We start from the raw sequence: 21,521 nt of genomic DNA, 5'->3' as shown, positions 1-21,521 counted from the left end.
TGTTGAGTAGGTGTACTGGACCATAGGTGGTGAGCAGTCAGATGGACAGTATGCGTTCCGAGCCATTTGAAGGTGGCTCTATCACGCAGAGCAAAGAGTTTCTGATGGCGAAGCCCACTCCACGCTGTCTTGGTTCTTCAGGATCCCTACCCTGCCAGTAGAAGGTGTAGTCTTGCTCTCTTAGAGATCCGCTCGCAGGGAGGCGTGTCTCCTGAAGTGCTGCAATGTCCACACTGAGTCTACTGAGCTCGTTGTTAATGATGGCGGTCTTCCGAGAGTCGTTGATTTGTGTAAGGTCTTCCAAAAGGCCAGGACACATAGTTCTAACGTTCCAACTTGCAAAACGAAGGGCTGGTACCTTCTTTCCTTTTTTTGTCATGCTATTTGGTATGGTGTTACAGTCCACTTGTTGGGCAATGACTGTGAGCTCCAAGCACCCATTGAAGCAGGTGGACTGTGGCGGGACAGAACCTTTCTGACCGGGGGCTGCCCGGTTTGAGGCGGGCAGTAGCTGTCCAGTGAGATGCGATGACCTCTCCCACCGACAAAGACAACTCGTGGCGCCCAATCTCTATGCCAATTGAGCTGGACTTCTAAGGCATAACTGCTGCCTTCCATGTTGTTTTGGTCGCTGTGAGGCGACTATGGAGTGACCTCTCCATGGCGCATGCCTGGGTGGAATGTATGGAGGTTGTGAGTTGCCCAAGCGTCAAAACCCCCCTCTTGGCCTTCCTAGTGGGGTCCAAAGGAGTGCAGAGCATGACATTTGGCACCAGCACGGCTGCAGGAACTGTCGGAAACATGCCAAAGGTGACACATGACCGCCTTAGGGGTTCCGCTCCGGATTTTCTGTTAGGGTTTACTCCCTTAGCCTTGGTCTCTCCCGAGACGCCCACAAGGCAGTTGTCCTAGTCTAATGGTTCACTAATATACCAAACAGTGCATTTACCAACAAAACTCTTGAAAGCTGCTATTTATTATTTTTCTTTTTAAAGAATTTGGATTTATATAGCATCTTTGAACCGACAACCTACTGCCTCAGAAGCATGAGTGCTACCACTGAACCAAGGCTGACACCTGAGCCCCAAGTGTAACCTGGAGCACAGTTTGCGCGAGTTAGAGGGAAGTTCCCACCATGGCACCAGTGAGAGACCTGGGCAATTTTTACTCTCCTGCTTCACTAAAATATCCCAACACTGACTATCTCCCAAAGCCTGCAGGAAGCGAGAGCAGAAAATCAAGTGGCTACACAACGGCACTAAGAATCAAAGAATATAGTACCTGGAAAGGTAAATGTGGGGGAATTCTTGACAATTGCAGCTGGGGAAGGGGGGATCTTGCGGCAGAGGGGCCAAAGATTTTTTTTGTAGGATCAGGAGAATAATTTCTGGTCCTCCTGGCCCACAAGGAAACCTTAAAGGAAAAGAGCTTACCTAGTTTCTTCTGATCCCAATCCTGAAAAATTCACATCTTTCACAATTAAAATAGCATCAGGGTCCAAATTACATAATAACACCTAGACATTTAAATATTTGTGAGGTCCCACCTGCCTGCGTGGGTTGTCTTGTTGCTCCTGAAAACCCAAGAGTTAAATGGTGGTAATGTGAACACTGCAGAAACGCAGTGGATAGCATTCAGCTGCCATTTTAACACACCGCTGGGTGGGCAGGGTAAACAAAAAAAATCAGGGCTCTTATTTTTATTTTATTTCTATTTATTTTTCTAAACTAGTTTTACCTGTAGCATCCAAGACAAGCTCCTCTAGACTCCAAGCCTCAGTGGACTGGTTCTTCCACATTAATTCCTCCATCTCCTCTAAGTGGAGGCTGATGCAGAGGGCCGCCATGATGCTAGCTGGTGAACGTGAAGATTTAGGAGTAAAAAGCTGAATTTCTACGTTACTCATATGTTTCTGTTCCATCAGTAGATCCTGAGAGGAAGTCAAGGTAGGGGAATCAGCCACTCTACCAGTGTACAATTGCTTTCTATTTCATTTATTTACTTCATTAGGTTCTGTTTATCAAGTCAAGGGATGTCAGCACTGGAGACTGGAACATTGTTCCACTTTCTGCCCTGAGGCACCAACACTGAGCAGCATAAAGTTTTATCTACATTTCCCCGTGAAACTCTTCTAGGTCAAGTACAGCATATGTTAAATGCATAGTAAAGCTCCCTTTACACTGCCCCTTCAATCGTTCTCAGTTCAGCACAGGCTAGCAGCAACATAAAGAATCCCTTAATACTGTCCAATGAAGCACTCCCAGGTCAGGTACATTTTGAATTAGAAGCACAGCAAAGCTTCTTCTAAGCTGCTCCATTATGCACGCCAAATGCCAGTTAAATACTGGTTAGATGCTCCCTCTATGCTGCCATAGTAGCATTTCTTAAGCTCACCCTCCATTGTGCCAATGTGACATTTATCACATCCATCATGGTTGAGTGAGACTATCCATAACTGGGTTGAAATTCTGTAAACTAATTTCAATTAGAATCACTGTAGCCAAAAAGCTTAATAGTGTAAGGTTACATTTAAATCTAAGAATCAGACTTGAAAGAATTGCATTTTAACTATATTGAACAGAATGTCCCAGATTTTAACACCAGTCTGTGCTGAGTTACCAGATCTCAGCCGGGTTCAGTATGGTTGTTACAGTTGACCTCAACACCTTTTGATTAATGAAATTCAACCAGTGTTCATGCTCCTGATCATTATTCGGTGATCATTGCTGGGTGTGCCTTGTGAATGGTGGGTAAGGGGAGGAGTCGGCATGGAAGTGATTTTGTCATGGTTCACATAGCCTGCAACACTCACTGTCTAGGCTTACCCATGAATAATGTGCATTTAGGCCAGGTACTAGAGGGCAACCAACATCCATGGAATTATTCCCCAGCAAGAAGTCAAATTCCTCCAGGATAAAAGGAAGAAAATTGGCAGGGACTATAAAGAAAGGCAGCATTTTGACTGTGTCCGCCTGGACTGGAACTGAAGGAATAACTGTGTAGTGTGCAACAACTCAGAAGAAGCCTGTGCCACTAAAATCCCTCTGCTTCATATGTGTAGATCATTGTGTATAGATGAGACATTAATTAAAATATTGTATCAATTTTCACATGAACCACACTTGCTTAAAGCAAAAACAAGATTACAACTTGGAGTATAACCTAAATGTCAGTTAATTATGACTTATTTCTAGGCTGAGTGGTGATAGGGAAGGTTCGTTGGAGTACAACTATGCAAGACCACCCTCTACGCATGTCAATAATTTGTCTCCACACTCCAGATCCCTTTTTTACTATGCATCTTCCTCTCATCAAAAAGGGTGCCAGAGAGAGCTCTGCTGATATAACACTAAGCGATTGATGTGTAGGTTTGATCTCTGCTACGCCCATGACCTAAGCTATGGGTAGGGGTGCAGTGGGAAGAGGAAGAAAATCAGAAGGAATTTATGTGGCTTGGACAGTTTCCAGCTCAATAAGCCTATAGTCTCAGCACAAAGGTATCATGGCTGGGTAGAATGAGGTGGCCAAAAATTTACCAGAAGAAAAATGATATTAAAAATAATTAATACAAAAACAGCAGTGTGTCACTGCTACCTGAGGCAATCTGAACTCCCCTTCGGCAATCACTCCTTCCCGACTGCGGAAAAGCAACACCTCCAGCATAAAGGAATCCTCCTTTCCTCCTGCCACTAGCATTTCAAACTTCGCCCCTTGGGTACTGAGATACAATAAAAATCATGAACAGCATCACCAGCCAGAAAACAACGGTTTTATATCCCTGAAATCTCACTGCCATCAGACAGCATATTTACGTTAATTATTTTCCAGTTGTTTTCCTTGATTGGCCACACACACCAAAAAAAAATTTTCTAAATTAAGAAATCAAAATGAAAAGGCCTAAATGGAGGGAAAAGGAAAGACTTGCATTTATATAGCGTTCTTCATGATCACCAGACATCATAAAGCATTTTACAGCCAATTAAGTACTTCTGAAATGTAGTCACTGTTGTGATGTAGGAAATGCAGCAGCCAATTTACGCACAGCAAATTCCCACAAACAGCAATGTGATAATGACCAGATAATCTGTTTTTCTGCTGTTGATTGAGGGATAAATATTGGCCAAGACACCAGGGATAATTCCCCTGCTCTTCTTTGAAATAGTGCCATGGGATCTTTTAGATCCCCACCCACCCCCACATCCGAGCAGGAAAATGGAACCTCGGTTTAATATCTCATCTGAAAGACGGCATGGCACCTCCGATGGTGCAGCAATCCCTCAGTACTGCACTGGAATGCCAGCCTTGATTTTTTTTACGCTCAAGCCTGGAGTGGGATTTGAACCTGCAACCTTGTGATTGAGAGGTGAGAGTATCCTGTCAACACTTACAGTCTCAGTTCACAATTGAAGAATGGCCACTTTGGTGAGGTACTGGAGGACATCCATCACCTGTGGAACTGTGCCCCAGCAGGAGTCAGTTCAGAGGACCAGCAGAGAAAATGGGGTGAGGGTCAGGTGAAAGGTATCACTTACTCAGTCAGCACAGACTCCATGGCTGATTTTGCAAAATCACTCCTGGCTGTCTCTGAGGTTTTTAATATTCCAGATATAGACCGAGTGACAGGTAGATCTGTCAACATAAAAAAATCAGAACACTTAGCATTAAATGAGTGTCATTAATCAGATTATAGCACTGGTTCCACAGTGTCTGATATTGGGCTGGATAGGGTGAGCTCAAAAAATGGCAGCCCACACAGACAGCCGCTGCAATCTGAAGCACAGAAGTTCCTTTAAATAGCTGGTGCAGCCAGCCCTTCCCAATCACGTGGAGGGGGCGGGCTGTCCGTCCCTGGCAATGGCGTCAGCTGCCTGTGCGTAGATGTTGATGCCATTTTTAAAGCGCAGACAACCCTGCCAGGATATTTTAATATTTAAAGAGATATCCCCCCAAAATTAAATAAATAAAGTTCCGATGCCCCTTTCCCACCCCAAATAATAATTACATTAACTATTTGCCCTCCCCCCCCCAAACTGCATAAAGTTTAAAGTACAACTCTTCTCACCATACTCTACACCCATGCCTTTTATTTGACACCCCCACCTGCACTGATAAAACTTACCTCCTCCCCCCTCCCTCCGGTGTCTCGCCTCGTTTCCCCGGATGGGGATCTGAAGGTGCGTGAGTGCCGGCTGCCGTGCCAAAGATCGCGGCGGACCCTCAAGCTTAAAGGTAAATATGTGCAAATGTATTAATTTAATTAATTTGAATATGTTGATTGTGGTCCTGTCACCCAGCAGTGGGGGGGTGGGTGGCGCCATGGAGCCTCACCAACACCGGGAGGATCGGGCTGGGCCCTGCCGCGTCAAAGTTTGTGGCGGGCCTCATCCAGAACCATCTTCAAGTCCCCCCGCCACGGATCGCGACATCAAGGGCTGCTTAAAATCCAGTCCATTGCATGTAATGTTCTTTTCTCCAATTAAGTTTCCTTAGTGTTATTTCCATGATCTCTTTCACATTACACACAAGAGATTAGTTGGAATTGGGGATCCGATAGTCAGGGGGACAAACATCCAGTGCTGCTACCATCAACATTGAGACCTTTACAATATGTTGCCTCCTTGCTGCCAGGGTAAGGGACACCCCCTCTTTAAGTAAGGAGACCAAAACCCCATTTATCCCAACTCTCTGTTTCCTGTTAGTTAGCCAATCCTCTATCCACGCTAATATATTACCTGAAACACCATGAGCCCTTATGTTGTGCATTAACCTTTTATGTGGCAACTTATTGAATGTCTTGGAAATCCAAATACACAACATTTACTGGTTCCACTTTATTTGCTCTGCTTGTTACATCCTCAAAGAACTCTAATAAATTGGTCAAACATGATTTCCCTTTCATAAAACCATGTGCAACACCCTGTACAGGTGTAGCATGACTTTGCTACATTTATACTCCATCCCCCTTGCAATAAAGGCCAACATTTCATTTGCCTTCCTAATTACTTGCTGTACCTGCATGCTAACCTCTTCTGACTCATGTACGAGGACACCTAGATCCCTCCATACTGCAGCATTCTGCAGTCTCTCCCTATTTAAACAATATTCTGCTTTTCTATTCTTCCCACCAAAGTGGACAACCTCACATTTTCCCACATTACACTCCATCTGCTAAATTTTTGCACACTCACTTAACCTATCTATATCCCTTTGCAGACTCTTTGTATCCTCCTCACAACTTGCTTTCCCACCTATCTTTGTATTGTCAGCAACCTTGGCTACAATACACTCAGTCCCTTCATCCAAGTCATTAATATAGATTGCAAACAGTTGAGGGCCTGATCACTGTGGCATTCCATTAGTTGCAATTTGCCAACCTGAAAATGCCCCATTTATCCCAACTCTGTTTCCTGTTAGCCAATCCTCTATCCATGCTAATATATTACCTGAAACACCATGAGCTCTTATCTTGTGCATTAACCTTTTATGCGGCAACTTATTGAATGTCTTGGAAATGCAAATACACAACTGGTTCCCCTTTATCTGCTCTGTTTGTTACGTCCTCAAAGAACTCTAATAAATTGGTCACACATGATTTCCCTTTCATAAAACCATGTTGACTCTGCTTGATTGTATTGTGATTTTCTAAATGTCCTGCTACTACTTCTTTAAGAGTGGATTCCAGCATTTTCAAAATGACAGATGTTAGGCTAACTGGCCTACAGCTTGTTGCTTTCTGTTTCCCTTCTTTCTTGAATAGAGGTGTTACATTTGCAGTTTTCCAATCCACTGGGACCTTTCCAGAATCTAGGGAATTTTGGAAGTTACAACCAATGTATCCACCATCTCTGCAGCAACTTCTTTTAAGACCCTTGGATGCAGGCCGTCAGGCCCAGGGGACTTGTGAACCTTTAGTCGACTAGTTTGCCTAGTACTTTTTTTCTAGTAATAATGATTGTTTTAAGTTCCTCCCTCCCTTTTGCCTCTTGATTTTCTACTGTTCTTCAGATGCTTTTTGTGTCTTCTACTGCTGGTTTCTACAATTTTCCCAATCTTCTGGCCTACCACTAATCTTTGCAACATTGTACACCTTTTCTTTCAATTTGATACCCTCCTTAACTTCCTTAGTTAGTCACAAATGGTGCATCCTTCTCATAGAGTCTTTCTTTCTCAAAGGAATATATCTTTGTTGAGTGTTATGAAATACCTCCTTAAATGTCTGCCACTGCTTCTGTACTGTTTTAACCTATTTTTCCAGTCCACGTTTAGCCAACTCTGTCTTAAATCCCTTGTAATTGCCTTTATTTGAGCTTAGGACACATTTCAGAACCAAGTTTCTCACCCTCAAACTAAATGTGAAATTCTATCATGTTATGATCACTCTTACCTAGAGGATCCTTTATTTATTTATATAGAGCTACAGCACTGAAACAGGCCCTTTGGCCCACCGAGTCTGTGCCGACCAACAACCACCCATTTATACTAATCCTATATTAATCCCATATTCCCTACCACCTATCTACACTAGGGGCAATTTACAATGGCCAATTTACCTATCAACCTGCAAGTCTTTGGCTGTGGGAGGAAACCAGAGCACCCGGCAGAAACCCATATGGTCACATGGAGAATTTGCAAACTCCACACAGGCAGTACCCAGTGAACCGAGGTTAGAAACAGGAGAGGAGAGGTCACCCTGTTGGGAGTTTTCTATAGACCTCCGAATAGTTCCAGAGATGTAGAGGAAAGGATAGCGAAGATGATTCTCGACAGGAGCGAGAGTAACAGGGTAGTTGTTATGGGGGACTTTAGCTTTCCAAATATTGACTGGAAATACTATAGTTCGAGTACTTTAGATTATTCAGTTTTTGTCCAGTGTGTGCAGGAGGGTTTTCTGACACAGTATGTAGACAGGCCAACCAGGGGCGATGCCACATTGGATTTGGTACTGGGTAATGAACCCGGCCAGGTGTTAGATTTAGATGTAGGTGAGCACTTTGGTGATGGTGATCACAATTCAGTTAGGTTTACCTTAGCGATGGGCAGGGACAGGTATATACCGCAGGGCAAGAATTATAGCTGGGGGAAAGGAAATTATGATGCGATTAGGCAAGATTTAGGATGCGTAGGATGGGGAAGGAAACTGCAGGGAATGGGCACAATCGAAATGTGGAGCTTATTCAGGGAGCAGCTACTGCGTGTCCTTGATAAGTATGTCCCTGTCAGGCAGGGAGGAAGTTGTCGAGCGAGGGAGCTGTGGTTTACTAAAGAAGTTGAAGCGCTTGTCAAGAGGAAGAAGAAGGCTTATGTTAGGATGAGACGTGAAGGCTCAGTTAGGGCGCTTGAGAGTTACAAGCTAGCCAGGAAGGATCTAAAGGGAGAGCTAAGAAGAGCGAGGAGAGGACACGAGAAGTCATTAGCGGATAGGATCAAGGAAAACCCTAAGGCTTTCTATAGGTATATCAGGAATAAAAGAATGACTAGAGTTAGATTAGGGCCAATCAAGGATAGTAGTGGGAAGTTGTGTGTGGAATCAGAGGAGATAGGGGAAGCGTTAAATGAATATTTTTCGTCAGTATTTACAGTAGAGAAAGAAAATGTTGTCGAGGAGAATACTGAGATACAGACTACTAGGCTAGTTGGGATTGAGGTTCACAAGGAGGAGGTGTTAGCAATTTTGGAAAGTGTGAAAATAGATAAGTCCCCTGGGCCAGATGGGATTTATCCTAGGATTCTCTGGGAAGCCAGGGAGGAGATTGCAGAGCCTTTGACCTTGATCTTTATGTCGTCATTGTCGACAGGAATAGTGCCGGAAGACTGGAGGATCGCAAATGTTGTCCCCTTGTTCAAGAAGGGGAGTAGAGACAGCCCTGGTAATTATAGACCTGTGAGCCTTACTTCGGTTGTGGGTAAAATGTTGGAAAAGGTTATAAGAGATAGGATTTATAATCATCTTGAAAAGAATAAGTTCATTAGAGATAGTCAGCACGGTTTTGTGAAGGGTAGGTCGTGCCTCACAAACCTTATTGAGTTTTTTGAGAAGGTGACCAAACAGGTGGATGAGGGTAAAGCAGTGGATGTGGTGTATATGGATTTCAGTAAGGCATTTGATAAGGTTCCCCATGGTAGGCTATTGCAGAAAATACGGAAGTATGGGATTGAAGGTGATTTAGTGTTTTGGATCAGAAATTGGCTAGCTGAAAGAAGACAGAGGGTGGTGGTTGATGGCAAATGTTCATCCTGGAGTTTAGTTACTAGTGGTGTACCGCAAGGATCTGTTTTGGGGCCACTGCTGTTTGTCATTTTTATAAATGACCTGGATGAGGGTGTAGAAGGGTGGGTTAGTAAATTTGCGGATGACACGAAGGTCGGTGGAGTTGTGGATAGTGCCGAAGGATGTTGTAGGGTACAGAGGGACACAGATAGGCTGCAGAGCTGGGCTGAGAGATGGCAAATGGAGTTTAATGCGGAAAAGTGTGAGGTGATTCACTTTGGAAGGAGTAACAGGAATGCAGAGTACTGGGCTAATGGGAAGATTCTTGGTAGTGTAGATGAGCAGAGAGATCTTGGTGTCCACGTACATAAATCCCTGAAAGTTGCCACCCAGGTTAATAGGGCTGTTAAGAAGGCATATGGTGTGTTAGCTTTTATTAGTAGGGGGATCGAGTTTCGGAGCCACGAGGTCATGCTGCAGCTGTACAAAACTCTAGTGCGGCCGCACCTGGAGTATTGCGTGCAGTTCTGGTCACCGCATTATAGGAAGGATGTGGAAGCTTTGGAAAGGGTACAGAGGAGATTTACTAGGATGTTGCCTAGTATGGAGGGAAGGTCTTACGAGGAAAGGCTGAGGGACTTGAGGCTATTTTCATTGGAGAGAAGGAGGAGGAGAGGTGACTTAATAGAGACATATAAGATAATCAGAGGGTTAGATAGGGTGGATAGTGAGAGTCTTTTTTCTCGGATGGTGATGGCAAACACGAGGGGACATAGCTTTAAGTTGAGGGGTGATAGATATAGGACAGATGTCAGAGGTAGTTTCTTTACTCAGAGAGTAGTAGGGGCGTGGAACGCCCTGCCTGCAACAGTAGTAGACTCGCCAACTTTAAGGGCATTTAAGTGGTCATTGGATAGACATATGGATGAAAATGGAATAGTGTAGGTCAGATGGTTTCACAGGTCGGCGCAACATCGAGGGCCGAAGGGCCTGTACTGCGCTGTAATGTTCTATGTTCTATGAAACGGGTCACTGGAGCTGTGAGGCTGCGGTGCTAACCACTGCACCACTGTGCCGCCCTTTACTTTACTTTGAGGTCATTAATTAATCCTGTCTCATTACACATTACCAGGTCTATAAGTAGTCTTACTCTGTCCTACAGTGTAGCTACTGTTCAGGGCCTATAAACTACTCCCACCTGTGATTCTTTCCTTTGCTATTTCCTATCTCCACCCAAACTGATTCTACATCTTGATCATTTCTGACTACTGTACTAACCTCATCCTTTGTTAACAGAGCTACCCACCTCCTTTTCCTTTCCTTCCAAAATGTTGAATACCCTTGAATATTCAGTTCCCAGCCTTGGTCACCTTGCAACCACGTCTCTGTAATGGCACTCATATCATACTCATTTATTTCTATTTGTGCCATCAATTCATCAATCTTATTACGAATGCTGCATGTATTCAGATAAAGAGCCTTTAATTATGTCTTTTTACCATTTTTCCCTACTCTGACCTTATTTATTGAAGCACTGTTTTGTTTGTACGCTCTGCCCTTTCCCGTCACACTCTGATTATCATTACCCATATCGCTACCCTGCACTGTTGCCTTGTCCTTTCTCAATAACTTTCCAAATCTCCCCTCACGTGACCCCTCCCCCCCAAGTTTAGTTTAAATCGCTCTCTATAGCCCTAGTTATACGATTCACCAGGACACTGTTCCCAGCATGGTTCAGGTGGAGGCTGTCCCAATTGTATAGCTCCCTCTTTCCCCAGTACTGGTGCTGGTGCCCCACGAATCAAAAGCCATTTCCTCCACACCAATCTTTGAGCCACACATTCAACTCTCTAGTCTTATTTACCCTATGCCAATTTGCTCATAGCTCAGGTCGACTTTTCCATCAATATGAACAGTTTCTCTCCATCTACTCTGTCTCGATCACTCATGATTTTAAACACCTCTATCAAATCTCCTCTCAACCGTCTCTTCTCCAAGGAGGCCAGCTTCTCCAAGCTATCCAGGTAACTGAAGTCTCTCATACTTTGAACCATTTTCGTAAATTTTTTCTACATCCTCTTTAACGCCTTCACATCCTTCCTAAAAAAATAGGAGGATATGGTAAGTTAATGTGTAGGATGGTGCAGGAGAGAGGGCTTCAGACTCCTGGGACATTGGGACCAGTACTGTGGCAGAAGGGACTTCTTCAAGATGGACGACTTGCATCTGAATAGAACTGGAATCAATATCCTTGCTGTGGGGGAGGGTTTAAACTAATTCATCAGGAGGGATTGGCACCAAGATGCAGTATTAAAGAGCAGAAACAAGGTGCACAGAGGACTAGAGGAGACAGAGTTAGACATAATACAGAATTAGGTGGGACCACAGAATATACAAAGATATCCAAGCTAGGTCTGGAGTGCATGTCTGATTAATTATTGCAGGTGCAAGAAGCCACATAGGAAAATGATGTGGTGGTGCTAATTGAGACATGGCTTAGAAAAGAGGATTGGATGCTTAATATTCCTGGATACAAAGTATTCAGGAAAGATAAGGAAGAGAAAAACAGGAAGAGGGGTAGCAGTTTTGATTAAGGAAATTTTTTTTAAAAATTTGTTCGGGGGATGTGGCATCGCTGGCTTTTTTTTTTCTTTGGACTCCTTATCTCGACAGACAATGGATACGCGCCTGGAGGTGGTCAGTGGTTTGTGAAGCAGCGCCTGGAGTGGCTATAAAGGCCAATTCTAGAGTGACAGGCTCTTCCACAGGTGCTGCAGAGAAATTTGTTTGTCGGGGCTGTTGCACAGTTGGCTCTCCCCTTGCGCCTCTGTCTTTTTTGGCTATGCCAGATTAATTGCCCATCCCTATTGCCCTCGAGAAGGTGGTGGCGAGCTGCCTTCTTGAACCGCTGCAGTCCTTTGTAGGTACACCAACAGTGCTGTTAGAAAGGGAGTTCCAGGATTTTGACCCAGCTACAGTGATAGAACGGCGATATAGTTCAAACTCAGGATGGTGTGTGGCTTGGAGGGAACTTGCAGGTAGTGGTGTTCCCATGCATCTGCTGCCCTTGTCCTTCTTGATGGTAGAGGTTGCAGGTTTGGAAGGTGCTGTCAAAGGAGCCTTGATGAGTTGCTGCAGTGCATCTTGTAGATGGTACACACTGCTGCCACTGTGTGTTGGTGTGGAGGGAGTGAATGTTTGTGCATGGGGTGACAATCAAGCAGGTTGCTTTGTCCTCGATGGTGTCGAGCTTCTTGAGTGTTTTGGAGCTGCACCCATCCAGGCAAGTGGAGAATATTCCATCACACTCCTGACTTGTGCTTTGTAGATGGTGGTGCTCGATACTAAGAATGTCCTTAAGCGGCCAAAGAAAGAATTTATTTGTTTGGAGATAAGAAACAATAAAGGAGCTATTACACAACTTGGTGTATTTTATAGGCCATCAAATAATGGGAAGGAGATAGAGGAGCAGATTTCCAAAGAAATTACTGCGAGGTGTAAGAACTATAGTGTTATTGGGAGACTTCAACTACCCCAATATTGAATGGGACAGTAACTTTATTAAGTGAGGAGAAGGGGAAGAGTTTCTGAAGACTGTTCAGGAGAATTTTCTTGGTCAATCTGTTTTCTACCCTATCAAGAAGAAGGCATTGGTGAATCTAGGCCGAGGGAATGAAGGAGGTCAAGTGGAGAATATCAGTCAGGCAGCACCACTGGAGTAGTGATCATAGTTTCATAAGGTTTAGATTAGTTATGGAGGAGGATAAGGAACAATAGAGAATAAAAGGGATAGAAATTTGTTTGCCCTGATTTTCAGCATGAGGATTGTAATTCGTGACGTGTCCAGATCAAGTTGGGCAACAAGCAAAACCCATCTGAATCATTCTGGAGCTAGTTGGTACACTTCCAATGTTGATCTCTGCTTCTTAATGCTGCCAGCAAGCTTTGCACACGGTAGGAGGCCCCGGTAGCATTGTTTGCCAATCACATGGGACAGGCAACCTGCCTCTTAAATGGAAGCTGCAATGTAAATTCTTGGAAACTGAACACCAGGGTAGACAAAAAGATCCACAGTGACAGTTGTGGCACTCGAGGCATTAGTGGTGCAGGTGAGCAGAAGGAGAGATGCCATGGTCCCGGAGAAGGCCTGGGGACGCTCAAGGACCAATTTTAGAAGGCAATGGGAGCAGGTGAGTCTGGACCCAAGGGCATTGCAGCAAGAAGTGCCAGAAGATGTCCAATGAACTCACGCGGGTGCTGAACGTCAGTGAATACATCTTCACCTGATATTTCCTACCCATCGCTCCACCAGCCTCTCATGCTGCTCAAAGCACCACACACCCATCACTCACCCATCAGCACTCCCTGGCACTCAGGACACACGCCTAACAGCCAAATACTCCACCTTACCCTCAGCCTCCCCCCACCAAAGCTGCCAGCCTCACACTCACCTCCCACTGCCTTTACATAACCTCAGCTATTCAGTTATGGCAGACAAATCACCCATGGTGTGATACAGCCACTGACATTCTGCTCTCTCTTTTGCAGGACAAGGTGGCACACAATAGAAGGGAGCAGAGCAGAGCCTGGGGGGTACCTCTCCTGACCCTTACAGTGGAGATGGTTCTCTGCCTCACGGTACCTGCTGTGACGCGGTTCTTAGCAATTGACCTCACTGAGAAATCAAGGATGATGGCATGTTCCTGCCTTATTCCCCTTCTCAACTCCCAGCACACTCTCATCCTGCTATCTCGCATGAGAGTGTGACCATGGACCTCCTGCTTCCCACCTCAAATCTCTCCCCTCACACCAACCTTTCCCTTCTAAGTTCCTGTTTCAGATACCCAAGAACTGTCACCTGTGCAGCCACAGGAGGCGGAAAGACAGCAACAGCAGAGCAGTGATGAAGGGGCCCTGTCACTTGATCTGACACTCACAGCAACCAGCTCAGATACTAGCACTGCACTTAAATTGGAGGCTACTACAGAGTTGAAATGGTGAGCTACTGGGCACAAGTGGGCTGCAACCAGACAGGGGTAAAGGATAGTTTGTTTGCCAGCTCACTGGAGGGTGAGGTCACAGTTGAGTTCTGCTGCAGAGAACTCAGATAAGGACCTCGATGGGACAGCAAATAAGAGAGCGCTGAATGGGCATGCACACTCAGATGCTGGGTGCATTGGCTGGCCTGCCAGACCCGGCCTCCTTTTGCTGTCAAGGAGCATGAAGTAGTCCAGCTCCAACTTGGCAGAGGGGATGGCAGGGAACTTGCCCTCTTTGCAGCCTCTGCTCCAACTCCCTGTCGTTCTGCAGACACAGATAAACAGCCACTGCCACTCCTATACCTCTTGCAACATGTGTGCGCACAGGTCTGGACCTGCATTGCCCAAATTTGGAATCCTGGTGTCACATCAGCTGTTTGGGCTGTGTAACATCGGTATGCTGCTAAATCAACGTGCTTGGGCACACACAGGCGATTACAGACCAGTCCGTTTAACACTGATGGTGGGAAAGCTTTTAGAAACAATAATCCGAGAGAAAATTAACAGTCACTTGGACAAGGAGGGACTAATAAAGGAGAACCAGCATGGACTTAAGAGAAAATTATGTTTGATTAATTGATAAGGTGTTTTGCTGAGGTAGCAGAGAGGGTGGATGAAGGCAGTGCAGTTGTTGTTGCGCATATGGACTTTCAAAAGGCATTTAATGAAGTACTATATATTAGGCATATTAGGATAAAAAGGAGCAGTAGCAGCATGGATACAAAATTGGCTAATGCATAGAAATCAGAGAGTTGTGGTGAATGGCTGTTTTACGGACTAATGGGAGATTGATATTGGAGTTCCTCAAAGTTCAGTACTAGGACCACTGTTGTTTTGATATACATTAGTGACTTGGACTTGGGGCTACAGGGCAACAGTATCTTTTGAAATCTACAGATGACATGAAACTTGGAAGTGTAGTAAACATTGAGAAAGTTAGTAATAGATTTCAAGAGGACATAGACAGGCTGGTGGAATGAGCAGATATATGGCAGAAGAAATTCAACACAGAAAATTGTGATGTGATGCATTTTGGTAGGAAGAATGAGGAGTGACAATACATGCTAAATGATACAACTTTAAGGGCAGTGCAAGAAGAGACAGACCTGGGTGCTTGTGCACAAATCTTTGAAAGTGGCAGGACAAGTTAACAAAGCAGTTAATAAAGCATATGGGATCCTAGGCTTTATAAAATAGAAGCATAGAATACAAAAGCTAGGAAGTTATACTAATCTTACATAAAACATTGGTTCAGCACCAGCTGGAGTGTTGTGTTCAATTCTGGGCATCACACTTTCAGAAGGATGCAAAGAGATTTACTAGAATGCTTCCAGGATTGAGGAATTACAGGTAAGTAGATAGACTGGAGAAGCTGGGGTTGTTGGTCTTAGAGCAGAGAAGGCTGAGAAGATTTAATAGAGGTGTTTAAAATCATGAATGGTTTAAAATAAGGAGATACTGTTTCCAATGCTTGAAGGGTCGATAACCAGAGGGTGCAGATTTAAGGTTTTTATCAAAAGAATCAGAGGCAACATGAGGAAAAACTTTGATGCAACAAGTGGTTAGGATTTGGATTGTACTGCCTGATAGGGTGGTGGAGACAGATTCAATAGTAGTCGACAAAATGCTTGAAGGAGGAAAAATTGCGAAGAAATAGGGAAAGAACAAGAGAGCATGACTAACTGGCTGTTCAAAAGAGCCAGCGCAGGCTCCATGGGTCAACAGGCCTCCTTCTGTGCTGTACTCTTCTATGATTATATGCATCTACAAAAGAATGTCAATGCTGACAATGAAAGATTTTATTGTTTCTCTGTTCAGGAATCCCAGCTCAGATAAAGCATGGATTGCATGCAGAGTAAATATCTTTTCACGTGGCTCAATCATGCATTTGCAGGTCAGGTTATAATACTGCTAAATACAGCATATAACTCCTTCTTTCATTTACAATCAAGGATCTCTAGCTCAGGTACTTACTGAGTTAAAGCAGAGTAAAGAGGCCTGATTCCACAAAATTATTTCATTACCAAGCACTGAACTTCCTTATTTTGATGAGTAAAATAAAAATCACTAATGAATACTGTACATTCAGTAAAGTTTCTGGTTCTTACTCTACTGTCCTTTTCATACTCAAGATGATACTTTTTATTCCACTTTTACACGGATTAATGCATAACAGTGATACATAGCCACCCACAAAGTATAATTTACACTCCCCCGAGTGAATGGCGCAGCAGGCTCGAAAGGCCAAATGGCCTACTCCTGCTCCTATTTCTTATGTTCTTAAGGAGATATCTTCAAAAAATTAATATATGAACATAAAAATAAAATGTAATAAGTGAGAAAAGCAATGACATCCAAGTTATGTAGGATATAATCTATATCTGGCAGGTCAACAGACATACTCCCAACTGAATCTTTTATTTAATCACAGTGGTATACAGTCAGGAGTTGCCCAGGGAGTTCTCAACATCGACTCCAGACCCCATGAAGTCTCATGGCATCAGGTCAAACATAGGCAAGGAAACTTCCTGCTGATTACCACTTACCACCCTCCCTCAGCTGATGAATCAGTACTCCTCCATGTTGATCACCACTTGGAGGAAGCACTGAGGGTGGCAAGGGCGCAGAATGTACTCTGGGTGGGGGACTTTAATGTCCATTAAAGTGGCTCGGTAGCACCACTAATGACCGAGCTGGCTGAGTCCTAAAGGACATAGCTGCTAGACTGGGCATGCGGCAGGTGGTAAGGGAGCCAACAAGAGGGAAAAACATACTTGACCTTGTCCTCACCAATCTGCCTGCCACAGATGCACCTGTCCACGACAGTATTGGTAGGAGTGACCACAGCACATCCTTGTGGAGACAAAGTCCCATTTTCACATTGAGGATACCCTCCATCGTGTTGTGGGCACTATTACTGTGCTAAATGGGATAGTTTTCGAACAGATCTAGCAATGCAAAACTGGGCGTCCATGAGGCGCTGTGGGCCATCAGGAGCAGCAGCATTGTACTCAACCACAATCTGTAACCTCATGGCCCAGCATATCCCCCACTCTACCATTACCATCAAGCTGGGGGGCCAATCCTGGTGCAATGAAGAGTGCAGGAGGGCATGCCAGGAGCAGCACCAGGCATACCTCAAAGTGAGGTGTCAACCTCATGAAGCTACAACACAGGACTACGTGCGTGAGAAACTGTGTAAGCAGCATGCGATAGACAGAGCTAAGTGATCCCATAACCAACGGATCAGATCTAAGCTCTGCAGTCCTGCCACACCCAGCTGTGAATGGTGGTGGACAATTAAACAACTAACTGGGGAAGGTGGCTCCACAAATATCCCCATTCTCAATGATGGGGGAACCCAGCACATCAGTGCGAAAGATAAGGCTGAAGCATTTGCAACAATCTTCAGACAGAAGTGTCGAGTTGATGATCCATCTCGGCCTCCTCCTGAAGTCCCCAGCATCACAGGTGCCAGACTTCAGCCAATTCAATTCACTCCGCATGACATCAAGAAACGACTGAAGGCACTGGATACTGCAAAGGCTATGGGCCCTGACAACATTCCGGCAATAGTACTGAAGACCTGTGCTCCAGAACTTGCCGTGCCCCTAGCCAAGCTGTTCCAGTATAGCTACAACACTGGCATCTACCCGGCAATGTGGAAAATTGCCCAGGTATGTCCTGTACACAAAACACAGGACAAGTCCAAATCGGCCAATTACCACCCATCAATCTACTCTCAATCATCAGTAAAGTGATGGAAGGTGTCATCAACAATGCTATCAAGTGGCACTTGCTTAGCAATAACCTGCTCACTGACGCTCAGTTTGGGTTCTGCCAAGGCCACTCAGCTCCTGACCTCATTACATCCTTGGTTCAAACATGGACAAAAGCGCTGAACTCAAGAGGTGAGGTGAGAGTCACTGCCCTTGCCATCAAGGCAGCATTTGACCGAGTATGGCATCAAGGGGTCCTAGCAAAACTGAAGTCAATGGGAATCAGGGGGAAACCTCTCCGCTGGTTGGAGTCATACCTAGCGCAAAGGAAGATGGTTGTGGTTACTGGAGGTCAATCATCTCAGCTCCAGGATATCACTGCAGGAGTTCCTCAGGATAGTGTCTGAGGCCCAACTATCTTCAGCTGCTTCATCAATGGCCTTCCTTCAATCATAAGTTCAGAAGTGGGGAGGTTGGCTGATGATTGCACAATGTTCAGCAACATTCGCAACTCCTCAGATAGTAAAGCAGTCCATGTAGAAATGCAGCAAGACCTGGACAATATCCAGGTTTGGGCTGATAAGTGGCAGGTAACATTCGCGCCACACAAGTGCCAGGCAATGACCATCTCCAACAAAAGAGAATCTAACCATCTTCTCCTGACATTCAATGGCATTACAATCACTGAATTCCCCATTATCAACATCCTAGGGGTTACCATTGACCAGAAACTGAACTGGAGTAGCCGTATAAATACCGTGGCTACAAGAGCAGGTCAAAAGCTAGGAATCCTGCAGCAAGTAACTCCCCTCCTGACTCCACAAAGCCTGTCCACCATCTACAAGGCACAAGTCAGGAGTGTGATGGAATACTCTCCACTTGCCTGGATGGGTGCAGCTCCAACAACACTCAAGAAGCTCGACACCATCCAGGACAAAGCAGCCCGCTTGATTGGCATCCCATCCACAAACGTTCACTCCCGCCACCACCGATGCACAGTGGCAGCAGTGTGTACCATTTACTAGATGCACTGCAGCAATGCACGAAGGCTCCTTAGACAGCACCTTCCAAACCCGCGACCTCTACCAACTAGAAGAACAAGGGCAGCAAATGCATGGGAACACCACCACCTGCAAATTCCCCTCCAAGTCACACACCATTCTGACTTGGAACTACATCGCCATTCCTTCACTGTCGCTAGGTCAAAATCCAGGAACTCCCTTCCTAACAGCACTGTGGATGTACCTACCTCACATGGACTGCAGCGCTTCAAGAAGGCAGCTCACCACCACCTTCTCAAGGGCAGTTAGGGATGGGCAATAAATGCTGGCCTAGCCAGTGACGCCCACATCCCATGAATGAATGAATAAAAAAGAACTCACAACTTGGTCAAGTCTATCTGCTAAGTAAACATATTGGCCCCGATATTAACAGGGAGGCAGGTACGGTGCGGGGTTATATGTTTGCTGGGGGTGTGGAGGGGTGAGGTGTGGAAACTTGTTAATAGTGAACACAAAGTTTCTCCCAAACTTAACGGCTGAACCTCATGATCAGTTTCTTACTCCATTTTCCACCAGACAACCAGCAGATTTGACAGGCTGGCCAGCTGCTTGGCGGGAAAGCCAGCGGTAGAAGGCTATAGACTGGAATCGTTCCCAACAGCCAGGAAATTATGGTTTGGAGGTGTGGGGGATGGGGGGGGGGGGGAATGAGTGAGTCGTGGGGCAAGGGTCAGTGTCAGACCATTAACGAAGAGGGGTGAAGACCAGGAATCATTAAGTTGGTGGGGGGAGTTGGACTAGCAATCAAGAGGGAGGGGGTACCAGGAGAGATCACGGGGTTGGTATCCAACCACCATCTGCAGGAAGGGAGTACTGGGAGAGATCGTGGGGTTATTGTGGGAAGAGGGGGTGGTCAGAACGGCAATTTGGAGGGATGGGGAACCAGAAGAGATCACAGTTTTGGGGGTAAGCTGAATGCAGCAGCAGATTTTCTTGAGGGGCCAGGGGAAACACTTCTGTTCCTACAGGCACATAAGCAGCGCTATAAAACGTACTTACCTCCTGGATCTGACTGCCTCTGCTTTCTCATAGCTGCGGAGTTTCCCAGACCCTGGGAAAACCAGTCTGCCAGTGTTAAATTTAAATGACTATCAAAGTATCAGAAGCAGTCTCATTTATTTATTATAATTATGAACACGCCTCCCCAGAGTTAGACACCCCAAACCCGCCACAGTTAAGAATGGAAGCTGGTGTGTTTGCGGCGATGACGAGTTTCCCACATTTGCCAATTCAAACCCCACCCCAATCCTACCTTGCCCATTGTGGGGAGAGAGGTTTCAAATTCTCTCCATTGGGTTAGACTTCTGGGATTTTCCTAGTTTTTCCACCATGATAGGTAATAGCAAAAAAAAAGAGCCCAAAGCTTCTAACATCACTTCTCAAAATTCCCAAGATTCTGCTCAAAGTACAGCATCTCACTCAATGAGAGCACAGATTGGAGGATCTTTGCTCATTATACCTGATACTTGTTACTCCCAATTTGCTGGTTTTGATTTTAATGCCTGAAAATTAGGAGCCCCATAAAACAGGTGTGCTCCTCTCAGTGCCAATGTTCCCTCCAACTTCTACTTGCTATGTACAGCCAGCTTATTGCACTGCATGTACAGATGAAAGAACTTGTTAAGTAGGTCGTCATGAACACAAAATAGTAACTTTTGAATTGGGAGTGATTACAATACATTTGGTAGAATATCAACATATAATTGACTGGTTCTAACAGCTTTCAGTCCTGCCCTCCAATTGATTTGACTGGTTTATGTTGATAACTTCCAACCCCAAGGAAAAACACTGAGGTTTCCTATAAAACACTGACCAGGCTGATAGTGGTGAAATGCTGACTCTAAGCTTAAAAAGCACATATATTCTTGGCAAGTGTGTTCTCGGTTTGTATAGCTCAGCATACACATAATATATTTACCCACTGAGTCATCTGGGAACCACTCTGGCGTCTATATCTTTAAGACCCAGTTCCAATGATGGCAACCACATTCTCCTTCTCCAGTGATAAGATACTTTAAAATGGCTGAGTGGTTGTTCAATTATTTCCCTGAAAGCACTTCTTTATATACAGTGACGTACATCATAACTAACTCTTCATCTTACCTTGTTTGCCTGCACTTATTTTGACCTGTTTCTGTGCTTTTTTTTTCTGCTTGGCCTCTGGGTCCAGGATAAGCTGTATCTGGTGACGCTCTTGTTGATAGGTAACTAGGCAGGACAGACCTTGCTCAAAGGGGCCATAAAATTTAGTCACTGTCACACAGAGAAATCTGAATGAAAAGAAACATTTGCACCTTAGAAGCTATGCTAAAGGAAATGAAGGTCTTCTCTACTGTTAATTATAAGCCCATTATGAGCGGAACCATATAAAACTATTTAGAATGGTGCAAGTGCCCATTAAAATTGAAACCCCTTGGAATGAAGTGTGAATCTTTGAAGACTCTGAGGTCAATTTTAAGACCTCACTTCCACTACAGTGGGAATGCAGATAAAG

General features: G+C 44.9%; 1 protein-coding gene across 3 annotated transcripts in view; it reads right to left on the bottom strand.

The window, feature by feature from the left end:
- LOC137377293 (uncharacterized) overlaps positions 1-21,521 on the bottom strand; it is a 92,609-nt gene that overhangs the window by 31,621 nt on the left and 39,467 nt on the right. For 2 of the 3 annotated variants that reach the window (XM_068046851.1, XM_068046852.1), the window contains 4 exons: positions 21,131-21,297; positions 4,533-4,629; positions 3,595-3,718; positions 1,738-1,930 (listed from right to left, as the gene is read on the bottom strand). In XM_068046851.1, coding sequence (XP_067902952.1) covers positions 1,738-1,930; positions 3,595-3,718; positions 4,533-4,629; positions 21,131-21,297 — 581 coding nt within the window. The remainder of the gene's footprint in view (positions 1-1,737; positions 1,931-3,594; positions 3,719-4,532; positions 4,630-21,130; positions 21,298-21,521) is intronic. The other variant, XM_068046854.1, reaches the window with a different exon arrangement.

This window comes from Heterodontus francisci, chromosome 14 (assembly GCF_036365525.1).
Source record: "Heterodontus francisci isolate sHetFra1 chromosome 14, sHetFra1.hap1, whole genome shotgun sequence".
NCBI lineage: Eukaryota > Metazoa > Chordata > Chondrichthyes > Heterodontiformes > Heterodontidae > Heterodontus > Heterodontus francisci.
Note: the sequence above shows the minus strand (reverse complement) of the source record. Positions and strands in the feature narration are given on the sequence as shown.